The 21,332-nt window shown below is 37.5% G+C and overlaps 1 protein-coding gene across 3 annotated transcripts in view; it reads right to left on the bottom strand.

Annotated features, from left to right (window-relative positions):
- Positions 1–693: 693 nt before the first annotated feature.
- cpeb3 (cytoplasmic polyadenylation element binding protein 3) overlaps positions 694–21,332 on the bottom strand; it is a 58,415-nt gene continuing 37,776 nt past the window's right edge. For all 3 annotated transcript variants that reach the window (XM_028468154.1, XM_028468153.1, XM_028468155.1), the window contains 6 exons: positions 19,523–19,690; positions 18,088–18,177; positions 9,674–9,792; positions 7,502–7,616; positions 6,834–7,015; positions 694–5,058 (listed from right to left, as the gene is read on the bottom strand). In XM_028468154.1, coding sequence (XP_028323955.1) covers positions 4,831–5,058; positions 6,834–7,015; positions 7,502–7,616; positions 9,674–9,792; positions 18,088–18,177; positions 19,523–19,690 — 902 coding nt within the window. In that variant the 3' untranslated portion in view covers positions 694–4,830. The remainder of the gene's footprint in view (positions 5,059–6,833; positions 7,016–7,501; positions 7,617–9,673; positions 9,793–18,087; positions 18,178–19,522; positions 19,691–21,332) is intronic.

Here is a 21,332-nt window from a genome sequence, read left to right as displayed (position 1 = left end):
CTCTTTGTGCACAAGAGACTAAAAAAAAAATTATACACACATATATATACATGTATATGTATTAGGGGTGTCCCGATCCAATATGAGCCTGAAAATGAAAATCGGAATCAAATTTCCGATTTTTTTATTTATTTATTTTATTCAATTGTAGAATACTGTATATATTACGTTGAAGGTTAAAATTTATGTAACCAATTGGTTAATAATAAATGGGTCAGTTTTTCTCATACCTAGTTGTTGACTATTGTTCTCTGTTTGAGTGACATCACTTGATCAAGCCTTTTCTAACATTCCACACTACAAATTAAATAATTATTTTTTTATTAAAGAAAAAAAGAGAGAGAAAAAAAAGTATGTATGATTCATGCTGATATCGAACCAATATCGGTATCGGCCGATACGAAAGGACGCAATATCGGTATCATATCGGAAATGAAAAAGTTGTATCGGGACATCCCTAGTGAGGAGTAGAAAGTACAGATATTTGTTGTAAAAAAATGAGTAAAAGTAAAAAGTTATCAATAAATAAATAAATAAAAGTTCATGTAAAGCACAGATACCTGAAAAAACTACTTAAGTACAGTAACAAAGTATTTGTACATAGTTACTTGTCACCTCTGGTTGTGTGTGTGTGTGTGTGTGTGTGTGTGTGCACAATATCATCACAAATGTCACGACACACTCCACATTTCCTCCATTCTTGCACTTTTTTTTATTTCATTGCCCATTCATGTGTTTACATAGCGAATCACTGAAACATCACCAACCACCATCTGTCTGTGTGTGAGCAGTTTTATGTTGAAAGATCATTTTCACACTAATGTAAGCAACACATAAAGCTTTAGCATTTCAGGAAACCAGACACTTTAGTAACAATCTTACAAAGGTGGTTGTTTTTTTTTTTTTCTCAGCATAAAAAAAGAAAAGAAAAAAACATTAAAAAAACAATTAAAAAAAATAAAATTTGAAAGAATTAGCATCATAAAAATTAATTTATTCCAAGTAAAAATACAAAATAATATTAATGACTTTGACCAGATGTGAAAATATCCGATGGGAAAAGAAAAAAAAAAAACTATGTTTGTAAAAATAAAATATGAAAAGAAAAAAAAAAAAAAAATGAATAAGTTCAGTTGTTTTCAGCAAAACAAAACAAATAAAATAAAAAATAATGAACCGTTCTTAGTACAAATGCTACATCACTACTGGAAGGTTCTACCAGGCAGAGTAAGTAAGAACACAGTAGAAAATGATTTTAGTGAATCACTATGCCATGAAAATAAATCTGCCAGAAATATTTACGCCTCTTTTTTTTTCTCATTTTCTTCTTTTCTACAAACAGTACAAACAGTATTGCACAAAACAACAAATAATCAAGGTTCTCAGCCTTTAGAAAATGGGACTAATTCAAGTCTTGCGTGAACAGAAGGCCACCAGTCAATCCATGTATGTTTGGGGCTCTCGGTCAAAGTTGCAGGTGAAACACACTTTGTGTTTGTGATAAAAAATAACATTCGTTCCTCTCCAGCTGTCCAGTGACTCTCTGAATTCTCTCAATGAGCATGTCAGTGTCTCACTGCTTCCATAGCCTTCGCTCTGTTTTTTTCTTCTACTTTTTTTTTTTTACAAAATGGAAAACAAAGAGCACATGCTTTTAGGAAACATAAAAAATGTTCTCTTAAGAAAATAACAAACAGAAGATCTCTTTAACAACTCTGGTCAGCATAGTAAATGATTGAATTATAAATATACAAAAAGGAGGGAAATAGTTAGATTTTTCCAAGCACCTGATATTATATTTCATAAAGAGGCTCTTTCTCTCACAAATCTGTGGCCAAATTCACCTCCTCCGTCCTTAGGACAAAGCGCCAACTCCTTCAGTTTTTATTTTCCTAAAATAAATTTTAAAAACAAGCAAAAAAAATAAATGCATGATAGGAAAAATAATCAACCATCAAGTTAAATCATCTCGAGTTAAATTAATATGTATATATATATATATATATATCTATATATTTTCTATTTGAATAAACTTAGAAAATATCTGTTTCTCTCCTAATATATTTTCAAAATTGAGGTATTGCAAAAAATCTTGTCAGTCAGAACATCTTCATCAATCAGCACGCTTTATCTTTTTTTTTTTTTTTTAACAAAAAGAATTGCTAACTGTTGAAAACGGCTCCCATACAAAGAGTAGTGCATAACAAATGTTTATCGTAGAGGAAACAAATGTATAAAAAGTGTTGAGGCGAGGCGAGGAGAGAGCGTTCACACACACGCCACAAGTTCACGTTCACAGGGAGATTCTACACGTCGTCGCTTGTTTTAGCTTTTTTCTTTTCTGTCTCGTCTGTTTTTTAAAAAGAACTAATGTCTGGTTGGTTTTAGTTTGACTATTTTATTTTAAACGATAAAGCATCCGTCCAAAAGCGTGAAGAAAAGAGTTTGGTTATGGAAAGACAGGGAGGGGGCGGGGCTTGAGGGTGTGACAATCATTGTGTGTGTGTGTGTGTGTGTGTGTGTGTGTACCCATTGCATGATGATGATGAAAGGAACAGGACAGTAAAACAAATGAGCAAAAACACACAAAATAATGAATCATTAAACTACACATCTCACAACCAACACAAGTCAGTCACACAGTGTGTACGATCCCAACAGTCACAGATTTAGGAAAAAGTTTGCAATGAAAACAAGTGGTGAAAAGAAAAAAAAAAAGTTTGTAGCACATGGGAAAAACAAAAAAAACATGGCTGGACCATCCCATGCAATGAAAATATTCACACAAAAAAAGAAAAAGGATAAAAAAAAAAAACCAAAACATAGCCTATTGAATCCACTCAGTCAGAAAAAAGGCTACAACCAGTGTAACTTGACCGCCCCCTCTATTCCCTGCCCCCCCTCCTCACACCTTCACTTCTTTGTGTTTAGCAGCCAATACTATATCTGCATATTAAAAATACTACCTGCCCCCTGTTTACTCAGCACTCCGTCCTCCTAATAAACACAAAAATAGAAACCTATAATATTCGTAGCAGGTACATTACTTCAAGCTTTGCAGGACACGTATAAATCTGGATAAATGTGGTGACGTCAGCTTTTTTGCACGTTCTCCCTTCCATTGCCCCACCATTGGTGGAGAGCATGTGCAGGGCTCAGTTTATCAACTCTCCAGTATATATTCTATGTTTTACAGCCCAAACTACTCAAAAAAAAACACAAAAAACAAAAAGTGATTAAAAAAAAACAAACAAACAAAAAAAAAACGACTGCATCTAAATACTGTCAGTGATGATCTGCCCAACACTTCTGCTCTTTGGTTGCATTCTGGGACGTAAACGTGCGCTTTTCGTCATCAGACGAACAGAAGAGCTTTTTTTTTTTAGAAAAAGTCCTCAGTCCTCACTTTAAGATCACATTTTAGCATCTTTTTCTCAGATCAGACTTGGTGTTTGTAGGCCTGTTGGTGTGTGTGAAAAAGACAGCTGTGAGAGATGTGTGTGTGTGTGTGTGTGTAAGTGTGTGTGTACTACTGGTGCAAACAGTGAGTGTTTACAGGAGAACATACGTACGAGTGCACACACTGGTTATGAACTTTCACAGGACTTCTATGTCGGACACTGACGACAGTTAAAGCGAATCACAGTTCTAGGCGTACTCAGGCCTAACTACATACGGTATAAAAAATTGCACAATTATATCAACAATCACTGCAAAAAAGTACTTCACCTCTCAGACAGCTTTTTTTTTTTTTTTTAAAGAAAAGATAAATCCTACATCTTATTTGATTTGCGATTATTATTATTTTTTCTCTTTTTTGCCCCTCCCATTTGTCGTGTTGTGCAGGACTTCCTCCACGAGGGAGTTGTGCGTCCGTCCAGTCTCGTGCGAGTGCGCCTACGGTCGGTTGTGCAAACATGGGCAGATTTGAATAATAGACATGATATTGAAAAAGTCTCTTGCATGCAGCAACCTGATTGAAATAAACATGCAGCTTGGGGCGACTTAATCCCCACATTAAAGAAAACTCACTGTTCCCCTAGGGGGCGCTCTTTTTACGACAAGCTTGTCCTTTTAAATCTGCTATTTATTTAGTTTTATTCACGCTCGTAGCTTTTAGCAGCAAAGCTATCGCAGCGTCACATTTACATAACACTTAGAAATTATATTATAAAAATAAAGACTTAGAAATCAAACTAATTTGATTGCGCAAATGAGGTATTAGAATTTTCCAGATAATGAATATAGCCTTGGTTTTTTTCAGTAAATTTTTTGCGACACATTTTGTCTCTTGTTTATCATTTATTATTGGGGCAATATAACAACAGCATTTGACCAAAGGTGCATGCTGCTTTTTTTAAATATGTCTAAAAAAATTAGAATTATCCATTTGTGTATAGATAAGTTCAAAACAAAAACCTATGTTTTTGCTAACTATTTATCTGATTTCACCGCTAAGTGTTGGCGGATCCAACAGGAGAGAAAGCACATCAACCATTTAAGAGAAGATGGAGCAAAAAAAGCCACAGGTGGCAATTATACCATCCTGTGTGTGTGTTTGTTTGCTGAAGTGCAAATTCTATGTTGATTTCCCCACAAATCTTTACCATAGGGGATTGTTATATAACAGGATTGAACAAAATCCTGTGTTGACACAATTCTGTAAGGGAGCGTGGATCAGAAGAGTCTGCAGTACAGTGTCAGAGCTGCACCAGCACTTTTGGATGCGTGTTGGGTGTAAGTGGGTTAGTTAGGGGTGGGGTGTGTGTGTGTGTGTGTGTGTGTGTGGGGGGGGGGGGGGGGGTTTGGACTGAAGGAGGTTCGCTTCCTTCAGCTCCAGCGGAAAGAGACGTGTCGGGGCCGGTCGCCCCCCTCCTTCACCAGTGGCTTGTGAAACTCCCGTCCGGCCCGTGAGTGGATGCTGGCCCAGCAGTACTCACAGTAGTACTGCAGGCAGGTGACGTTGGCACAGAAGAAAGGGGCAAACTTGCCCCCGCAGCGGGCCCCCTGGCACTCATCGCACATCTGGTCATCTAAAACGTACGGCTTCACCTCCACCTGGAAGACAAAACACCAAATAAGATTAATTTCATTCAAAATGAGAACGGGCTTTCATTAGTGGTACATAAACTACAAAGCAGTTACTCTAAGTTTAGCATTAGCTACTTTTTAGTATCTTAAAGGTTCCGTAATCCTGTGATTTTAATGATATACTGTAGTAGCGGTGTGAAAAAAAAAAAAAATCGATTTCACGATATATCGCAAGTTTTTTCTGTTTTTCCTGATATTTAATTAATGTTTTTCTTATTGTATTTTTCGCATTTTGGTGAACGTGTGTTTTCTACTGCTGGAGACATTGTCACTTAACTACTGGGCATGTTGACCAGCTCCTGCTCCTACATAAAAACCTTAAAAATGATGCCACTTCCGCACCTCCACTCCAGATGCATACTGTATATAATCAGCTGTAGATATAATAATAAAAATGAGGATGTTTTGAAGCAAATAGTTTTGACTCACTTTGTCCTCTGAATGATCAATATCTTCTGATGAACATATAGAGCAACTTGATTTTTCATCTCTACGTTAAATTTTGATATTAACTGGGTAGAATATCACAATATATCGTGATAAGATCACATCGTGACCCAAGTATCGTGATACATATCGTATTGCAACATCCTTGCCAATACTCACCCCTATACTGTAGTTGTTTGTTAAAAAGCAGATTAAGTTTTAGGAGTACCCCAAGGGTGCACTCCAGGCCCCTTGTCCTTTACTGCATCATTTTTAAAGCCACAAAGAGGCACGTTGATCATTTAATTATTCATCTGAATAAGGAACCAAATTTAAGATAAATTGTTGCTCATTCCATGTTCATATTCCCTCTGAGTGAGTTTTAGAATTTTTCAATAACAGGATTGAAAAAAATCTTCATTTGATCAGATTAAAATTTTAAATGACAGCACCCTCTCTACAGTCAGGTACGCCAGATGGACATGATAATAAATACAAAAGTAATCAGAGTTAATTAGATTATATAATTTTATAATAATGATACATTTTATTTAAAAGCATCTTTCTCAGGACTCTAGGACACTTTACAAAGTGATTAAAACACTTACATTATAGGACTTGAGCAGTTATTTATTAAAATACACTTTTTTTTTAAATTTATTTTACTTTTTTATGTAATAGTGTTCAAAAAGTTTTATTTATGAATCTTAGGAATCTGCTCCAATCTTTTCAATGCAATAAACTTTGATTTTGCTCTTTCTGCCTTTGACTAAGAAAAGGAAACTTCTTTGTTTTCATTTACAAAGTACGTAACGTTTACCCTACAAATCTTAGATTTCATGCACAAAGACGTGTAAAGGTCAAGTCTTTTAAGAGTGCAGTCCTAGACATGATAAAGACTGTGAAAGCGGCAGTGATAGAGGAGGTGGGGACTGGAAGAACAGCCCCACCCTGCAGAGCAGAGCTTGCTGGCTGACGCCCAGTCTCTCTTGGTCACGATGGTTCTTGTTCCAACTGGCCGTTGTGCCCAAAATAACCAGGCTGCAGCAGAGCCAGAGAGGATATACATGCATAGGGACTCACTATAATTATGCCTATTCTATGCGTCTGCAACCTTGAAACATCCGTTAGGACTTCAGCCGCCAAAAGCCAGAGAGATTACACACCCCTCAGTTAGTGTAGGCAGTGTGGAGTCATTTAGCCGACCCTTGCACCCTCATAATGAACGCTGTGATACATGGATACAGGGCAGCAGATGAGACTGAGGGAACCTCTGTTGTGGTTGAGAAGCTGCTGCTGTGTCACGACTCCCTCACCCTTTTGTCGATGTCGTTGTGCTGCAGCTGAACAAAGCGAGCGCTGATGGCAGCGATGTAGCTCTGCTGATTGGAAAAGGCCACACGACCGGCTCCCTTAGGGTACTTGAGCTCCGGGTCAGTGTCGATGCCAGCGTAGCAGACCCCCCCGTACAGGCGGTCCATGATCTTAGCCAGCTCCACTGCAGAGACAAAGGGAGGGGTGTCAAAGCCTCCTTTTACTTGGTTTTTGTTTGAAATTTAAACCCTTTATTTTCTCCAAAACACAACAAAGAATCTGTTTGGTTATTGCATTGCCACAGTTATTGGCTGACGTAAGCTACTTCCTAACTCTACCACTCAGCAGCAGCAGCAGCGTAACTGCAGGTGTAATTAGAGGAAGGTCACATTGCAGACAAGCAGGCAATGTTTATACCAAGAGAGGAAAGACTAAGCCTTCCATTACACCATCAATTCTTCACATGATGCCGACTTGGATCGCTTCCTGGAAACTTGAGCAAAGAAGGATTGCTTTCTCACATTGAGGACTTTCATTAAAGTGTCCCGCCTCCACTTACTGAGCCAGTCAGTCACGGTTACGCAGCCAAATTCAAGGCTTTGAAAGTGTAAAAAAGCAACGCACACACAGAGAGAAAGAGAATGAGAGAGAGAGAGAGAGAGATGGGTACCTGCACGAAGAGGCCGTGGTACTCCCCCGACGAAGATGGTCTTGCGAGGATCCAGAGGCTGGGAGCCATCCATGACGAAGTCACTGTCGCTCAGGTTCCAGGGACGGATCTGAACCTGGAACCAAAAGGAAAAGTGACAAAAGTTCAAGTTTTTGGTTCTAAATGTTCTACACCTATTAAAAATCACTTAATCTTAAGAGATCCGACTGTAAGTCCATTTGTTCTCCATGAGGGTGAACATTCCTGACAAAAGCATTAATGTGTCCTAACACACATTTTTATTCAAAAATAATTTATTAGGCTGTACTTTTGATGCACTCCATTCCATTAGTTACTTAATGCTATGATTACAATTAGAATCATGAGTTCTACAAGCTTTTATTAAAGCCAGGATGATGAAGACTTTACTCTCGTCTTCACACACAAACATTTTTCTGTGTAACCTGTTAAAAACTGTTTTTATTTGGAATATGTCATACAGATCTTTGAGCTGTGTAACACAGACACAAACTCTGACTCAGTATGTCAAACAAGTGACTTGAGTTTAATGTCTATCTTCTTAATTAGTGCAACTCACAATGGACCACTTTATGTAGCAATAACACTAGATTTTACACTAAGGGGGGCATTTCTGCTTCTGCACACACTGCATGAATTGTAATCTCCTACAAATTACATCCAGAGGCTTTGCTCAGAGGAAAAGAAAGATTTTTATAATTTGACAATTAAGCCATAAAGCTATGCTTTTGTTAACTAGTTATCAGGGTTATAATGATTTATTTCACAGAGAAACCCATAGGTTAGAAGCCTATATACGTTTAACTTTAGAGTGGATGATATCTTCAAAAATATCTTAAGAAGTTTGTACATTTAAAGAGTGTGATTTACTATTAATAAACTAAGATCATTTCACATTAATTGTAACATTCCCACCACAGGTACAGGTGGAGGTCTGGTAATTCAGTAGCTTACACAGTTATGTCCACAGGTTTTTAAATTCATTAAACTGAGCAAGTATGAATTTTGCAGTTTCTTATTTCATAATAAGGACAAAAACTATAAAAATAATTAGACACATTTGTCTGATCAAGGTTCTACTTCCTCAATCTGCCCGCTTTTAAGAAATTGTGACTAAAATAAAGTTTACTTATTAACAGTCACATGACTCCCTAAAAAGAGGCTACAGCTTATTATAGAAAGGTTATTTTTTTTAAACACCAACAGCTAATAGAGTCCTAAATATGATCACAGAGGAAGTGATGCCGTCTCTCCTCCTGGTGATGCATGGCAGCTGTATTTAGGAAACACATTCCATACACCAAGCAACAAAAACATGTGCCTAATGTGACTGACAGAAAGAAAGACAGAAATTATGAAAGAGACTAAATACTTATTCAAGGAATTGTAAAAGCAGAATTAGTTCTATGCATGGTTTTTCTGTCCGCTGATGGCAACCAGCCCAAGAGTTGCCATCGGCGGAGTCAGACATGTTGTCCGCGAGTCGCGCTATCAACAGCTGATGGGATTAGGCGCACCGATGACGTAGACGGCAGCGCGGATTGATGGACACGGAAGAGAAAATAGTGCCGATTAAAACTGGAGGTATGAATTTTTTTTGTGGGCGGTTTTGTGATGTAAATGAATCAAGCTTTCAAACGCATATATTTTTTTCTATTAAAAAACGCACAGTCATGTGGCCCCGGAAACTAACCGGGACTACTTTCTTGACCAACTTCAAACGGCCAGAACTCGGACCAGGGAGGTGACCACTGAGTGAAACAATGTGTATGCACTATAGTGATGGTGAGGATTGCATACAACGTCATGTCTAAAATAGGCAAACTATCCCTTTCAGATCATGTAGTGTATCATTTGCCGTCAAAACCTTGTAATATCTGAGTCCCATTATGTGACAGGCTGGATTTATAGTGGATAAATGTTTCACTCCAGTTTATTTCTTAAATCCACAATCTACTGAAACAAAAGGCCAAGTCTTTGTGAGTGCGTTATCTGTAATCCTTTAATGAGCCAGTGGGTTTGTGTGTTTTTCTATGGGCGCTCTCACACTCCACTGACCCATCCATCTGCTCCACTCACATCTACAATCTGACCATAGAAGTGAACGGGTTTGTTAAGAGCTTTTAAAGTTTTCTGATAATTGTCACCACATACCGGTTTGTCTTTGATGGTGGGACTGGAAACACACAGGTAGAGTTTTCCGTCCTCTTCGATGCAAGCGTCAATCAGAGCCTGAACTGACGTCTCTTCCTGGAACAGTAGAAATGCGTATCCTGAAAGAAGGAGCGGGAAAAAAAGGGATTTTTACATAAGATACAAATTCCAATAATTGGTCATTAGTGTGTGACATGATATTTTAAAGTCCTTTGGGGACACTTCGTACATATGAGTATTTTTAATTCACAATCTCATGACTAAATCTCACATGCCATCTTTCTGTAATCTCTAACAAATCAAGGAAGTTATGCGTGTGTGCGTGCGTGTATGTGTGTTTGTGGAGCAAATTTCTCCCCGTCACAGTGTCTGTTTGTCCTGAAACTTTTTTGACTGCTTGCACATAGGTTGAGTGTGCGAATGCAGTATTTTGGACTTATTTGGTATTGCAAAATGTTTATTTTATAAGTATTTAGCCTGGACAGAACAATCATGAAGGGAGCTAAAAAATCTGCGTTAACGGAACTGAAGACAGAATCGACCAATGAAAACAGTTAAACGTTTAAATGAATAAAATTGGCATCAAACCCTGTTACCGTGGTGCAAAGAACGTTTCTTTTTTAATGAGGAAATGTTTAATTATGAGTTTTTTTTATTTTGTTTCCTCACAGGAGTTAAAAACTAATATTTTCTTTAAAAAATGATAAATATTTAAAAAAAACTGATTGAAAAAAATTTAAGTGGAGAAAACGAAATTTAAAATAAATAAAACGGATTATTCATGTTTACCCAGAAATTAAACCTATTCAGCTTTTGACCTCAGTGTGAGGGGGCGCTAGCGCACCATTCATTTACAACCTCTAATAATCAGTAAAAGAAGACCCTCCTCCAGTCCACAAAAGAAGGTCAATATTAAAAATATTAATATTAACATTAAAGGGCGACCGTGGTTCAGGTGGTAGTGGGTCGTCTTCTGATCGAGAGGTTGGGGGTTCGTTCCCAGTACCTGACTATGTGTCGAAGTGTCCTTGGGCAAGACACTGAACCCTAAGTTGCTCCCAGTGGTCGACTAGCGCCTTGCATGGCAGTCCTGTCCCACTGGTGTGTGAATGTGAGAGTGATTGGGTGAATGAGCTGATATGTAAAGCGCTTTGAGACTGCTTCAGTGTGGGGATAAAGCGCTATATAAAATCAAGTCCATTTACCATTTTAAAAACGTTTTTGTATTGCTAAAAGTTATTTAAATGTTCTGCAAGTCACGAACACACACACACACATACAAAAAAGTACACAAAACGACAACACAAATGCACAAAAATATACAAAAAGGCTCTAAAAACACACAAAATGACTCCAAAAAACACACATAACAGAAAAATACACCAAACGACAACACACATATGATAATGAGTCAAAATACACAAAACTAAAAAATTATACAAAAAATACACGAAATGACAACAAAAATGCACAAAACATCACCAAAAAAGATACAAAAATACACAAAATGACTCCTGAATCACACTACAATGACAACAAAAAACTATAATTATACAAAAAATGCAGAAAAAGACAACAAAAGGATATGCAAATACACATAATGACTCCAAAAAAAACATTCATTACAGAATAATACAATGAAAAAAATATAGAAATAAGTAAAAAACACAACACACACATTTATCATGCGCATGTCTCATAAAATTAAACCAGGGAAATCGCACACGCTATTTAACTTTGCACCCACAAATAAACCCCTTTATAACAGAGTACAGAGTATGTACACCTCTTTGTACATCCAACCTTCAAACACATAGTCATTTGACCATAATTGATAACTCTATGTAAGCTCCCACTACGTATATTAATACATACTTCCGATGGACACTGTACTAGTAATTTCAAATGTCAATGACAATAGTTTTCATGTGAGTGTGACACCCTCCCTGGATGAGATGTTCTCGCCCTGACACCTTCCAGCCCCCAAAGGGTAAACCAATGTAAAATGGAGTTGCCTCCTTGTGCTGCTGGGCCAGTTAAAACCAGTCTGGTGATGTTTTCACCAGACAGAAAGTGTGTATAGTCACTGAGTGCTGCTGAATTATTTAAATAATGCTTCACCCAACGTCGGAACCATTAGACCATTTTGGAAGAGACTAGAAAGTTATTTATAAGGTTTCATCCATCCCGTAATACAACTGGAATCAAACACAACTACATTCTTACAACCACATAGAATTCTACATGACTAATAGGGGTGAATATAAATGTTTGTATGTATGGTTTTTAAGGTTAAATGGCATGTGAGGCACATACCAAGATCACAAACAAACTCTAAACCCAGACAAAGCGGTGACATCGATGGAGGAAAATTTGACAAAACTTTGAAAGAATACCTTAGTGTGGAATCTGCAGGGTTTTTATTTCTTAACAGGTTTTTATTCTACCTGTTTGCAGTGTCTGTGACAAAGGCAAATGTCACTGAAAAGCATAGATCCAGCTCATCACAACAAAGAATAAGTTTGTAGGCAGACTGATACGAATATTCCTCCATTTCACTAGGTAGTAATAGGTCTATAGCAGGGCCGTCAAACACATATTTTAGTCCAGGGTCCAAGTATGGATCAGTTTGATCTCAAGTGGTCTACAGATTTAACTATTTTAATTCATTATTATTAAAGTGCCCTTGTTGGCAGTTCCAGGTATAAATGATCCATAAAGTATCTAATGCACAACAATATCTAATCAATTACACAATTACTTCAACATTTCCTTGATTTTGTGACCAATTCTCAAATTTTTCCACAAAATTATTATGAAGATCTTTTAACAATTTGAGATAAAAATGACTGCCATCATGTGATGTAAGAATGGGAAAACTGTGAGCTCTGCAAATATTGTGGAGATTGTTTGAATTTGTATATGACTGCAACTGATTTACCTGTAGATGGTAAAACACAATAATATATATATTTTTTTACTTTCTCCTGCAGGCCGAATTGGATGCTCTTAAGGGCCGCATTTAGCCCCCGGCCCTTAAGTTTGACACACATGGCCTATAGTGTTGTGTAGATTGTTTACTGGTGGACTGTGTGACCGTATTTTTTATGTACAAGTGGCTAAAATTGCTAAAATAAAAAAGAGACTACTATAGAAATATTTGAACTGATGTATAACTACAGCAATGAGAACTCGGTGAAGGTAATTGTTTAGTGTAAGGGTGATGGGAAAAAAAAAACATTGATTCATGATTAATTGTGATTCTTTTGTGGCGATAATAAAAATCAATATTTCTCCCCAGGATCAATTTCTATTTCTTCTTCTTTATTTATTTTTTTTTTTACCATGTCTGCACTTTGATGTGCACTTACAATAAATGTCTGACCAACTCAATGACTTGTGATGTGCATTTATTTTTGGAAGTATGGCACATATGTTATTTCTAGAAGTCTATGATTCAACTTTTGTTTTTGGAGAAGGAAAATAGGGAAATTATGGACTCGCAATACTTGACAAAAAACAGAACCGTAACATATCGAATCGACACAAAAGTATCATGATGAAATAGAATTGGGACAAAAGCATGTATTCCCAGCCCTGGGTTAGAGTCCTTTTTCTACAAGAGGTTTTATCAAATCCAAAACCCTTATTACAAAAAATAAATAAATAATGCACAACATATCATGTTTATGTATAAATATAAAATACAGACATTCATTGAAATAAAGATTATGATTAGGTTTCGGTGATGGTTAGGGTTAGCTTGAAGTGTAATAATAAGAATTTGTCTCTAGTTTTATGATAAATAATTTTGGGATTCTGACCATTGGAGATTTGCCATCTACTGTATATGCACCACCGTTAGCTCGGTAATACAAGCTGTACTGAGTAATGGTAGGCACTTCATTTGTTGATACTTCTGCAGGCTATATCAAAGTACTTGCGTGCACACATGCACATACCTGTAGAGTTTTAGCTTTGACATTCCTGAGTGAAGCTGACACGGCCGAAAAGGAATGAGAGAAAAACTGCTGACTGTGCACACCGTTCAGCTGTGGTATGACATGTTTGAAATCAAAGCTCGTCAACAAAGAGAGAGCAGGTGGAATGGTAAAGCAGGTGCAATGTGTGTCCTCAGGCAGATTGAAGGATGACTTTTTAAATATGTGACAGTGGACATGTGTGGTACATGCACTTACTGTAAGTACAGTCCTTTATAACGCAATGACATGCTGTAGAAAACTGTTCTAACATTCTAGCATGGTTAGAATCAGAGATAAGTCTGAATGTTATGAGAAGGGGTACAAAATGGCAGCGTGTAGTTCTACTGTGTAGAATGTGACAAAAAATACCATTTTAATAGTCAAAACTACATTTCTATATCCAAGTAAAGGGCATTAATTAATGCAAAAAGCTAAAATATGGAAATTTTAAAATGTTATTCTTACATTAACTTGGAACTCGGTTAAGTTTCTCAGATATGGCTCTAGTAAAGTTAAGATTGTAGGAGAACATATTCTAAAATGCAAGAATTCAAAAAATTACAAATAAAGACTCCAAACTTATCTTCATGGAACATTTATTTGTGGAGATTATTGAAAGAATTCTAAAAAAACAAACTTGAAATGACCTGACCTGCATGCACTGAACAGTTTAGTAACATTTGATTTTTTCCTTAACTTCAATAAATAATAGTGATTAAAAAAAGATGGACTCAAAATGTGTAATACTATGGTCTTCACACACGTCATTATTAGTTGTTTGTCCATGAATCAAACTGTTACTGAATCTGAAAGAACTTCCCAAAACAGTGTCGACATGAGCAAAAAGAACAGAAACTGGTCACAAGTACATTTGGAAAGAAAAATAAGCAAATGTGAATAATCTTCATGTTTGGTAGATTATTTCTTTGCTTCCAGGCAATAAACATTATACTATTGGAAAGCCTGTTTGTTTTCACATTTGTGAACTCAGCAGCAGAGCTGATTATCTGCTTTGCACCCAATGATACATTTTCACTGGCAGGTAATGGGTTTGCTGGGTGAAATCCACCAAAACATTTTTATACAAACTAACATTTTTGTACCATAATCATATTAAATAACTGCAGTGGTTATTGATTATGAGGGTTGAGTTTGGCATCTAAACAAAGAAGTGTGAACCGTACACTTTTGTTCAGGGTAATCCAACTACTAACCAGGTCCAGCCCTGCTTAGCTTTCTAGATCTGACGAGATCGGGCAATGACAGGCATGTATGACCACTATGTTGTTTAAAAAGTTAGACGAGTCATGATTCCACATTGCTTGCAAATCTGATTTGTTCTTTCTAGTCAGACAGGATTCCAGCTGCTGCACAGATCTGATTCATAATGTATTGACTACTCTCAGGATGAAAGAAAAGTTTTGTCCTTAAATGAATTTATTCATTCTGTATTCATTTGTTTGACTATTATTATACGCTTATTAATTATAAGCTTCGTTGACTTATTCAAACATTTTGAGAACACAAAGATAACTTGTGTACACTTCCACATTTTCTCCGTCATTGGTCAATGCACTGCTGACATTCACAGCACGAAGAGTATCTTGTGCAACACAAAGTCAGACTACAACAAGAGGAAAAACCCAGGCATTAAAAGGCAGAACTGGCCAGTGAGTTGGTATTAGGGAACAACGTGTTCCATGGCACAGGGCAGGAGAAAAAGAGAGAGAAACAAAGAGCAGAAGGAGGGAGGACGGATAGAAAGGAGGAGCAGGAAAGTGAGAACAGGTAGGAATAGAGAGAGGTTGCATGAATGAGCAGCACACAAACTGAAAATGATTGGCAGGAGTTGATGAGAAAGAGGGAGACTGTGAAATTCATTCTGTTAGGCGGGTATAAGGCTGAAGATGTGACGTAGAATAGATGACCACCTGATTCAATGTCCCAACCATCAGTTCACATCTTAATGTAAGCGAATACACATCCCTCGTTACTTTGTGGGGACAACACACAACATTAAAATGATTCATTATTTCTATTATTTCCTCAAATATTTTTTCAAATCAAATCAAACTTAATTGATGGAGTGTTTTCCATATATAAAAAGTAATTCAAAGTGCTTTACATTATTAAAACTTTACAATTTAAAAGTAAAAAATACCCCACACAAACAATCCACAAGAAACCCCAACATCATCACAAAAACCCACACACACAGACACATAGGTTTAAGATAAGGACAAAGGTATGTGATACCCGGATGGGGTTCAAATCCCAAAGTGGTCATTTACATTTAAAACAACAGCATCCAAAAGTGTTTCTATAAATGTCACCAACCTTCCTTTAATCATGAAGAAAAACTACGGCATATTTTTCCCTCACAGAACACATTGTCTCTCTATAGAATGCCATGCTAAACTAAAAGTTAAATAAAGATCCCACTGAACCCAGTCACACCTTTCAGTAGATGTTGGCAGCTAAACCTGACAGAGATGCAATGTTCATGCTCTGATATTTGGTTTGAATGAGACTCGTTCTCAGGCTTGCGCAGTGCAGTGTCTTAGAGCACAGCTCCGCAGTGGCTCGTGTCTCAGATTCATTTGGACTCTGCTGAGCTTTCTGTTGCTTCTCAAAAAAAAAAAATTAACATAAGCTTAATATTCTATCAAACGGAGCAGAAACTACAGAGAATTCAATTCAGTGAAAATGTGCTATGTTCAATGATCTTTTTACCCCCCAAACAAGTCGTGTGTTAGCCTAGTATAACTGAGCATCCTTCAAGCAGCTGTTGTTTTTAACAGGATGACTCTGTCTTAAAATCACCGCTAGACCCAGAAAAAAATGGATTTGTAAAGCCAACGTTCAGAGGTGTACAACTAGCACCTTCAGAGTTTTTTGGGACATTTGAAGCCTCCAATTTGACTATGCAGTGAGTGGACTGTACATTATTGGAATAATGGGCAGAGCTGCCATGAGCCCCACCCAGTCGTGATTAGTAAAAAAAAAAAAGTTCTCTCATCATTATGTGCAGAATAGCACTCACATGGATGTGCTCTCCGTCAACCAGGAACATCTTAGTGCAATAATCATTGTCCCTATTCCAAAGCTCACAGTTATTATGGTGAAAGTGTCAGAAACGAGACCCTTTAGCAGCATTCCCGCAAGTTTTGGAGTCGGACAGCAAGGGGGTTTGGGGTTTTAAATCCAAATCACATTGCCCCACGTGGCTGAATCAGCGTGTCCGAATGCACCCTCAATCTATTTAGCACATTTCCTTCTAATGAATATGTGAAGTAGGCGGATCTCTTAAGGGGCGCAAATAAATGTGAGGAGGAAATGCAAATAAATGAATGCAGTGGGCGCAATGCAATTCATCAAATCTGGAACTATTTGCGGTGATTGTTTTAGCACCAGAAAATAGTACTACTGACAAGCAGGTGCAAACACACACGCAGAGATCAGCAGCAGTAAATGTTGACACAAAACACAGCAGAGATGGAAAACATGCTCCAGTTAACCTCTAGTATAAGAAAATAATTCAAATAAAACAATAGTCAATATTACCAGCCACTGAATGAGAAAGTAAGTGTGAGTAAAGTGTGTGTGAGGGAGAGAAAAAGCTGCGCTCCACACCGGTGGCGTGTGTGTGTGTGGAGTTTGGTGTGTGTGACACGTTGTGTTGCAGAGAGGATGCTGTGCACGGAGATGCATGGATGTTGGTCATCAGGCCAGAATCAGCAATGTTCACATATGAAAGTGTGATGACTCAGCGCTACTCAGGACCTCAGACCTGCTTGATGCCCAGTAGATCATCTTCAAATGGTGCTGATCGACTGATTGACAGACTGTGTTGCTGTATTAACTCAGATCAATGGCAGAACGATACGATGGTTTCTGTCCAAATCTGCCTATTTTTCATGAACTGATCAGAGCAAAGTTACAAGACCTAACAGAGCAGCCACATTAAATTAGGGGGGAAAAATTAGGTTTTAAAGTTGTTTAAAAAAACCCAAAACAAATCATTTTTTGTTTATTTAGTTTTCTACATTATTAAATGTTTGTGCAGTAGACAGAAAAGTCCATCTGCCTCCAATTGAACTTTCTCAAATGTCATTGTGTGCTTCTGTGCGTCTCCACATTGAATGAGCAACACTCTCATTTAAATAGAGCGGTCTGCACCACTTCTGCAGGTGCGCTAATCATTGCTGCAATCTTAGTGAATTCCTCACAGTAGGTGAGGAAACTGAGTCACCAAAAAATTAAGGGAAGCAACTGGTTTACCACCCTTTTTTTTCAGATCTTAGTGAATCCGCCCCTCAGCATGTCCTTCTGCATGCTGATTGCTGGCCTTTGCTCTAATAAACAGATGAATTCTAGGTAATGCAATACTTTCAAATAACTGGATACGATAGGTAGAAAAATATGCCCTACCTTTAGGTGGGAAGTAGGATTTGCTCTCTGCTTTGTGAGGCCAGTCCACCACCAGGTGTCCATAGCGACGGAAACTGTTGGTGATCTCATCTGGGAAAAAGCAAAGAGCGAAAAACTCAAAGACATATATATTCATGAAGTTACAATCACAGTTGTTCATGTAATATGCATATGAGGTCTCTCTATGCAGGGCCACACTTCGCTGCGTTCTATTTTCTAACCCATTCGAGCTGCAGTCGTTGCTGCTGCATTAAACAGCGACTCAGAGACGAACAGGAGGCGCTGCTCTGACGCCTACAGTGGAAACTCATAAATTCTCCCCCATGCTGAGAGCACGTACCCTCCATTCACTCAGTTCTTACTACACATGGGGGTAAACAGCCCATATTATCCCATTAAGTCCTGAGGCCACACGATTCTCTCCTCTTAGTGTTTAATATAATGTGCTTTGACTTTATAGCTCGAGATTTTTCAGCAGGTGATGATCCATTTAAAGTCACAAGTCTGTGCAGTGTGCACATTTTGAAATGCAACCCCTTTAAACTGGTTCCTTTTTGTGCGCTTTAATACTGAGCAAGTCGAGGTGCTCAGCAGACTATCCTGCATTGCTATAACGAGTTGCCTACTTGGCACATTTACCAGATCAGAGAATGTTACAAATTTGCTTAGATTTGATTATTTTTTTCAGCTGTATGGGAAGAACAGTTACTATAAAAGCTTTCATTAGTTGGCAGTGAGAGAAAAATTATACTGTGGAAGTTTACAATACAAAATGTCAAAGTTAATTATAATCACGATTATTTAAGTCATAAAAACAACAAATACTGCAATTAAGAGCTAAAAATATATAAAAACAAACAATAAATGGCAAAAAAATAAATAAATTATAAAATATAGACTGAGTTTAGTGTTTAGTTGTTAGACTACTTTTGCAATTTATCTTCAACATCATTTGAAATAGTTGAAATACAATAAATCCTTTTTTTAAAGGATTTTTTGGGCTCTAGTGGCCTTTATATGACAGTTGCTTGACAGGAAAGGGATCAGAGAGAGCAGGGAATGACACGCAGCAAAGGGTCCCAGGTTGGGAATCGAGCCGGCTGCAGGTGAGGAACTACAGCCTCCGTACATGGGGCGGGCGCTCAACCCACTGAGCTACACACCACCCCGCAATAAATCCTTTTAATAAACTCTAAAACATTTGTTCGGAGATGTGGAAGGCCATGGGCTTGCTCATCGTTCATATTAGCAATGCAACTCAATTTCTGTTGTAATATTCATAATTGCACTTCATTGTCACTTTAATGATAATCTCCCAATAGTATTTAGAGCAGGGGTCGTACGATGCTCAAAAAGATGAGTGAAGCTGCCATTCAGGGACCAATGTTTCAGTGTGGGTTTGTTGTAGTGCTGATAAACAAAACCTTTCCTTTACCTTCATCTATGTCTGGAGGAAGGCCTCCGACAAAGACCTTCCTGGAATAACGCTCCATCCTCTCCCCGTTCTGGCAGCGCGTCGGTGAGTTAAGGCCTGGTGTTAAAGAGGGATCGCAGTGGCCGTCATCGAGGAAACCGTCCTCGAAAGGGAAAAGGCAAGAGCGACCTGTGGAGAAAGGAAAAGTAGAATGACAGTGGAAAAAGATGAGCGTATTGAAGACAGGATAACAAACAGATGTGTGGTTGTAAAGTTAGAGAAAAAAGGAGACGCAAGTGCACTCATCTGCACCGGCAGCCATGGAATAAAAATGAACTAAAGTCAATTTGACTGGTACAACTGCAAACCTTTTCAATCAAAGCATATGGAAGACACCTGTCCACATATTCCAAACCAATGTTATGATCAACAATATTACTCATTGGTTTCTGCTTTAACCCTACCTAACCCTTAAACAAACAACTGATATAGCATGTGACAACTGATCTGACATTCATATGACAGTGTATGACTACTCTCTCAGCATTATACTGCTTTCAGCATTTCTTTAACTGTGAGCTTCTTTTAAACTGTTTTCAGCAGCAGGTTTCTTCACAGTAGGGAACTTTTGGATTAAAAAGCCTAATTTCGCACAGTGAATATTTTAAAAGTTGCCCAAAGTTTTACTCTACTACCTAAAAAAGCACATCAAACCAGAGTTGAGTCGTGATTGAAGCACCCGTCACTATGATGGATTACTTCTGAGACAGCGTGCTGTCAGTCAAGATGAAACCCTTTAAATGAGTTCTGGGAAGCCTCCAAGCAAACATGCCAGGTAGCAGCGTCAGGCTTGGATGAGAAAGTCCGTCACGCAGGTAAGAGGGACTGTGTGCTGCTGTTAGTGTATGAATAACACTGCAGGACTACTGACTCATTCCATGTTAAATCAATACTTGTAGGGTGAAGATGTTCAAATAAAAATAGGAAAAAGCACAACATAATCTTTATATTTAATATCCATGTGCCCCTTCTTAACAGTGTATGTGAAAACATATTCCTGCAAAGCCAGAATCAATCAATCAATCAAAACATTTTGAAAAACTTGTGAAGAAAAAATCTAACATTAGAATAATTTGTGGAAATTAAAAAAATAGTTTTATATTATTATTGATGAGTCTATAATATTGCATTAAAACAACAGAGAGGTGTAAATGCTCTCAATTGTTGGAATTCTGTTTTGTAACATGGTGTTTCTTTGCATGACACACGAGTGGGTTTTCCCATGTTTCCACCCAGATTTAAAAAGACGTTTGTTTGGTTGACTTGTGATTGATTTTGTAGGCCTGTAAATGCCTGTCTTTGGGGATTATCTCTACAGGGAAAAAGCCACCTGTCAAGTTAAGCCTGTTAAATTTACAGTTATGAGGTTTCTTTAGTTTAAAGTAGTCATATTTTTGAATTTTGCATGTATGAGTCAAAACAATTTCTAATCTAACCCATGATGAAAAAGGGGGTTCAATTAGTAAAAGCAACAATCTTTAGATTTTCAGCCAAAATGAGAAAAATAATCATCAAAAGTTTCTCATAATTTTGGATGACACCAATTACACACTTTTCAGTTTAAAAGAAATAAACAGCTTTGAATCAAATTCAGACATGAAACACAGTGGCTTTTGTATCCAACCTTAGAATAAGTGTTGTATTCCATGTCAGCTCTTTGTTTATTGGATTATTTTGGGATCTAGAAAGGCAACACAGTAAATAAATCACATCAAGCCAATCTGTATTTTGGTAGCTGATAAGTAGTGATTCCATTGCTACCAGTGAAAAG

This window comes from Gouania willdenowi, chromosome 15 (assembly GCF_900634775.1).
Source record: "Gouania willdenowi chromosome 15, fGouWil2.1, whole genome shotgun sequence".
NCBI classification, from domain to species: domain Eukaryota; kingdom Metazoa; phylum Chordata; class Actinopteri; order Blenniiformes; family Gobiesocidae; genus Gouania; species Gouania willdenowi.
The sequence above is the reverse complement of the archived record's forward strand: the minus strand, read 5'-3'. Positions and strand labels throughout refer to the sequence as shown.